At 49.3% G+C, this 6,081-nt stretch overlaps 1 protein-coding gene across 1 annotated transcript in view; it reads left to right on the top strand.

Moving 5' to 3' along the window:
* Nucleotides 1–771, top strand: part of PNP (purine nucleoside phosphorylase) — a 15,002-nt gene extending 14,231 nt beyond the window's left edge. The window contains exon 6 of the mRNA XM_009695994.1: nt 554–771. Within this exon, the coding sequence (XP_009694296.1) occupies nt 554–771 (218 nt within the window). The remainder of the gene's footprint in view (nt 1–553) is intronic.
* Nucleotides 772–6,081: the final 5,310 nt, after the last annotated feature.

The raw sequence follows: 6,081 nt of genomic DNA, 5'->3' as shown, positions 1-6,081 counted from the left end.
CCTACAAAGCAGCCCTCCATAAAAGTCCTGATTGTTTAGAGATGGTAATTATGGATACCTTCCCAACTGCGTATGGGGAAGGTAAGCATCATGATCCTTATGATGCCTCCAGCTTGACCCCTGGCTCGTGGAAGTCTGTTCATTAATATCTGCAGATTCATTGTGTGTGAGGAAAGAAGCTAAGCTTCCCACAAAGCCATTTTTCTTTGCGATAGCTTTTTTAGCCGAGGAAGAGAAGAGCCAAATGACACAGCACATCAGTACTACTCTTAGCAAAGCTGCAAGCAGTCTGACATGTCTTGGAGAGAGACGTAGCATGCAGGGATCGAATGTGGGAGGTTTATTGTGCTGAGCAGGGCTGGAACTAGTGCTACAGTTATTACAGCTGTACAAGTATCGCAGCCTTTAACTATTACATAGCTTAGGAAGAGAGAGCTGTGGGGGAATAAAACAAGGTCATGTGCTGAAGGTGGGATTGTGGTTTGGAGCCTTGGAGAGACTTTGTTTTGGTGTAAATCCTGACTCATCCTGGTCCTTTCCTCTCCTACTGTAGGCATGAGCACTGTCCCAGAAGTAATTGTAGCCAGGCATTGCGGCCTCCGAGTCCTTGGGATCTCCCTCATCACCAACAAAGTGGTAATGAGCTACAACAGTCAAGAGAAAGCCAACCATGAGGAAGTGCTGCGCGTCTCGGTGGTCCGGGCTGAAGCCCTGCAGAAACTGGTCACGCACATCCTTGGCAAACTGGGGGAAAGCGCAAACTCTCCGTGACCTCCAGGCGTTTATCATTCGTAACATAATGTGTAAACACTACCAAGTGCTGGGGGAGAGCTGTCAGTGAGACTGTCCCCTTCTGCTCTCCTGATTTTGAATAGACTTTTTGATCTTTGTCCCTGTGCTTTAGCTGGTTGGGTGCTGAGGTTTGCTTTGAATTTTGCCAGAATGATCCCCTTTTTAGAAGCCAGTGACCAGAATGGCTTTTGCTTTCTCTCTCTGGCTCTTCTCTCCCAAGACAGAGATCAGTTTGACCTAGTATTTCACGCCAGCTTTGCTCTGCTGCAGTCCCTGCAGCAGATGTTGGAGCACTAATGGTTTGTGGAGTTTAGTGATGTGAAATTACAGTGGAAACTACTTTGGAACAGGTATGATATTTTTCTGAATTTCCTGGTTGTCTTACATGAAGAAACTGAGCCTAGCAGTGAATAAAGGACGAACAGGAGAGGCCACCATGCTTTCTTTTACCAGCATGCTGATGGTCTACCAAGGAAGGGTGACTATTCACCAGAACAGTGCATTATTCATTGTTCCCCAAAGGTCAGGCTGAGCCGTGGGTGCAGCTGGATGTGAAACAGTTGCAGTAATTATTAGGTAACCTTTTTCCCTTCATTTTTCTTGGAGTTCTCTATAAAACCTGTCACTGTCATAGCTAAATGGTGGTCTGAACTGAAGACACCCAACTGGTTCTGGAGAGCTCCCAGTCTGCCTTCCTAAATTTAGCTGCTGAGTTGTTTATCACTGATGCTTGCCCTCTGTTGCAGCCTTCAGCCTTCCATGACACCTCTTCAGCTCCAGGCACAAAAGGACATTGTGGCCTGGTGAGGTTTTTTCCAGATGGGCATCTGCTTGAAGCCCTTCATGCTGCAATTACTGGTGTCAACTGCTCTATTAATGGTGCAGATGTTGCCACCAGGAGGAACAGAGTTGTGCTGTGCATGTTTACCTTGAAAAGGTAGCACTTCAGGTGTAGGAGAGATCTTGAGGTGGCCACCCTGTCCCCTTCTCTTCTCCTGGGCAGGATTACCTGTTGTCAGTCCTGACAAATATCTGCCCAGCCTTATCTTGAGGACTTCTGGCGGGGGAGGATTCGTTGCCTGTGCTCTGCTGACCAAGTCACTTGTTCAGCAACTCCTGGCACATGGAGGAGCCCTCTGAAGACAGCAGCTCTTTCCATTTGGTGGGTCTAACTGTCAAGACAGTCTCAGGGACCAGTTCTGGTAGCAATATACAAAGGGAAAGACTCCAGCTCCTTCTTCCACAAGGCTGTTGCCTTTTCAGATGTAGCAGGAGTGAAGTGCTCATCAATGGTGGCAGCAAAAGCAGTGAAATATGAAAAGTGGCAGATGTGCAGAGCAAGAAGGAACCACTTCTACCTGCTCCCTTTTCAGACTTGTCCCAGGATGGGCTTGTTACAGGGCACAGGGAGTGAGAGAGCAGATAATTTCCCCTGCGTAGGAAATGGTGCTTCACATTCATCTAATTAATACTTGGTAAATACAAAGTCTCTCAAGTGAGTGGAAGACAGCTGTGTAGCTAGCTGTAGCTAGAGAGCAGGCAGAGTAGCTAAGGCTGGGAGCTCAGCAGACACCATTAATTAATCAGTCAGGCTGGATGGCAATGTGAAAGGAACCATCTGACAAACCTGCTGTTGTGCTGGTACTTCTTCAGCCAGGCTTGAGAGGATGAGGAGCTTGGCACCTGCTTTCTGTGGGCTGGGTCTGCTCCTCTCTCCAGCTGTACAGGAGGCGGAGTGTGAAACCTCTATTCAGATAGAAGTGCATGGTACAACTTAAGTAAAACTTAAAATTTTATCTGAAAATCACCATGCAACTAAATCTTTTTAAAAATATTTTTCTAAATAGCATTTGAACCTTTAAACAGCTGGGGGCTCTTCTTTCTGCTGTCCAAGGTTGACTTGGATGGCTCAAACTCTGCATGAACATGCCTGATTTTTGTCCCTGTAAATGATGAGATGGAAGATGCCCTGGGCACTTTGGAAGGCATCTTGCTCATGCTTTGAGGGAGAGAGGGGGGAATACAATTAATGAGTGTGTTCATCTGGTTTTGAAGATACTTTTAATCCAATTTTGTTGACACTTTTTTTTCACTGCTGCTGAGTTTCAAAAGGCTGAAATACAATGATGCAAGGGGAGGGGAGGATCTGTGGGAAAGAAACTGGGAGGAAATAAAACCTGCTGTGATCCTGGAAACAGTGGTTTTGTTTGCTGGGCCAATACCAGGGGTTAGAAAGGAAGGAGTTGCTTGGCAGTACCCCCTGCATCCAACCTTCCCAGGCTGGAGGACAGCCCTGAGCGCCCAGAGCTCAGGATAATCAGGACCAACATTTGACCAGCGCTTCGCACAGGTATTTCTTTCTGATCCCATGGGGTTGAGGAACTCTTGGGGGGAGAAAAAAAAACAAACACAAGAACCAAAAGACCTCAACTAACTTCTGGGCTGTGGTGGTGTCAGTGCAGCGTCTGTGCTGGAGGCAGGACATGGTTTCCTTGGTGCTGTGTTTTTTATTTAGTGCTTTCTGGCAATATCCGTGGCTGAAATGAGTAGATAGTAAGACAACCTTGGCTTGCTTTCATTCCTGTACTCTGTGCCACTTATCTCTTTCTGAACTTCAGGCTGTTATGGCCATAGGGATAAGCTGGAAGATGCATGAAAAGCTAAAAAAAAAAAAAAAGAGACCTGGCAAGTGGAAAAAGAACCCCAAATTACATGACTGATTCTGGCTTTTTCAGTGCTGTGGTTAGCAATGAGTTTGGGTGCTGCCACCCACATAGGCTGTCCCATGCTGCCGTACCCATGGCAGGGGGACCCATGGAAGACCTGTGTTAGTGCGGGGCGGAGCTGGCACAGCTCCTCCTTTCCTCAGCCATGATTTCGTGAGCCAATCTGGCCCACCCTTTGTGCCAGCCCTTTCCTTTGCCTTGCTCATCGGTTCAGAGAAAACTTTCCAGGTCATGAGGTCCTGCTGCTTCCAGTCCCCCTGGAGAAGACAGAGATGTTATATTGATGCCTTCATGTGTGATTCACAAAAAAAGTGTGATGTCAAGATGAGAAATTTCTGATACCACCCTTGGCTGGACCATGTAATGAGTTTTTAAGTAGCGATCTCTGCTGTTATCTGAGAAACAACCCTGCAACCTCCCCTAAAAAAAAGTCTGATTGTTTGATCCATCCCATTTCCTTTGCAAGGCTCGGTTTCCCAGACTCTGTCTTCTACTTGAAATTTGCTGTTTGCACTCTTTTCTACATGAAAGTAAACCAGACAGCTTTTAAAATGATGTGCTGTCTGTCTCAGCTCAGCAGCTGAACATATGCTTTGCCTTCAAGTTATCAAAATTCCCTTAGACATTTCTTTGTACTGAAAACCTGCAGTTGAATTAAGGGGTTTCTGCTATGATGGTGGTGGTTTGTCTTGTTGGTTTATTGTTTTGGTTTTTTGTGGTTGTTATTTTTTCACAGAAGCTTTAGGTCTTCGCTGCAAGGATTTCATATGCTGGAAAGAATTAATCTCTTCCCTGCCACGCTGAATATGCGGAGCAAGGGGGAGCAATGCAGTGCGGGCCATGGCAGTGAGCTGATCTCAGTTTGTTCCTGAATTAAAGCCTGACTCTGTAAGCAACGTGATGGTCTGTTATTTCCTAAATCTGATGGCACTTTCAGATAGGAGTTGGTTTAAGAGTTGGGATGTGGGTGAAGACTGGAGGGAAATATCCAGCCTTTTCTCCTGCGGAGGGGACATCCCCTCCTGCCACCAGCTCTGCCTGGCCACCCATGCTGGGAGATGGCTTTAAACAGAAGAACAACCACCCCTTGCTTTCCTTGCCCGAAGCTCCACAGCCCTCTCTAAAACTCTTTCTGAATCTTGGTGAACGCTTCCTGCAGTGATGACCCCTTCTCGCCCCACCGGGTGCTTCGCAGAGGCAGCTCAAGGAAGCCTTTCCCTAGAGATGCCAGGGAGAGGGTTCAGGGCTCTGCTGGAGCCCAAATTTTGCTCCCAGGTGCCAACTTGGAGCAGCCTTGGGTCTTCATCAGCTGAAAGCTGGGTGTCCTGGAGCAGCGTGGCTGGGCTGTTGACCCAGCACCACCCCTGCTGTGGGCCGGGGCTCTGCTCCCCACAGAGCAGATGATGGACCAGTGCTGGGGACCTGATGCATCCCTGTGGCCCTTCTGTCCCCAGCCTGGGCACATCTGGGGACATATCCCTAAACCCAGCCCTGTGAAGGCAGCGAGTGTCTGCTCTCAGCCCCCAGGAAACCTTTGCTCTGGAGAGAGGGGATTAGGAAAGCAATGGGCTCTGCTGGAGGAAATTGTGCTCCAATAATGGGAAAAGGAAACTTTTTGGGACTTGTCTCTGTGTCAAACCCTGGGAAATGGGAACTAAATCCCTGGGACACCCTTCGGTGTCTCTGCGTGTGCTTGAAGACTGTGTTACGCTGCGGGGAGAATGCTGTCCCACTGCTCTGTGTCCCAGCATGGTCCTTCTCGTGAGATCCCGGTGCAACATCTCCCTTCCCATGCCTGGAGTCTGGCATCCTGCCCTGCGCTGCCCCAGCTCCCCACGGAGTTAAAGCTGGGCTTGGGGCCATCTCCCGGTCCTCAAGCCTGCTCTCAAAAGGGGCTGTGGGCTCTGCGATTTGGGGGGGACACCTCACACCCCCTTTTCTCCCGGCTGAGAGACAAAAATAAGAGGTACCAGCACCCGGCAGGATAGGCAGTCCCCCAATACCTCCCTGCGGCTGCCTGCTGCCGATTACATCCCTGCTCTGTGCACATCTGAACTTTCCTGCCTTCTTCTCATCTTTAATTAAGCACTTCTATCGGCCGAGCCTTCTCGCTGGATTGGAATGATTTTTTTTTTCCCCTGTAGCCATGGCAACGCTTCCCCTGGGCAGGCTGTGCTGGAGCCAGTGCCAAACCCCACGTGTGGCTGTTTGTTTGGGCCTGGAAATTTCCCTGCCGTTTGGGAAAACTTGGGAAAAGAAAATCTCCCGATGAGCTGCCGACCGACAAGGGGAGCCAGGGTGAGGAATGTCGGGTTTTGGGCTGAGCGTCACCCCCGTCCCTCCAAGGAGATCCCCTCCAGCAGGGCTGGCAAAGCCTTGACCTGAGGGTTCCTTGGGGTTTTTTTTCTCCAAAAGATGGGTGCGGTGTCCAGGTTTTGTGTCCTCGCCCCAGCCATGCATCGTGGGTGACAGCCCCACTGCAGCCATTGCATGGTCCCTTGGTGACGGTGGCACCGGCACTGCCTTTGCCCTGCTCCTCCTGCAGAGACCAGCAACTCATGGG

Source organism: Cariama cristata, unplaced genomic scaffold (assembly GCF_000690535.1).
Source record: "Cariama cristata isolate BGI_N322 unplaced genomic scaffold, ASM69053v1 scaffold12462, whole genome shotgun sequence".
Taxonomy (NCBI): Eukaryota; Metazoa; Chordata; class Aves; order Cariamiformes; family Cariamidae; genus Cariama; species Cariama cristata.
This window is presented reverse-complemented; position numbering and strand designations above follow the sequence as displayed.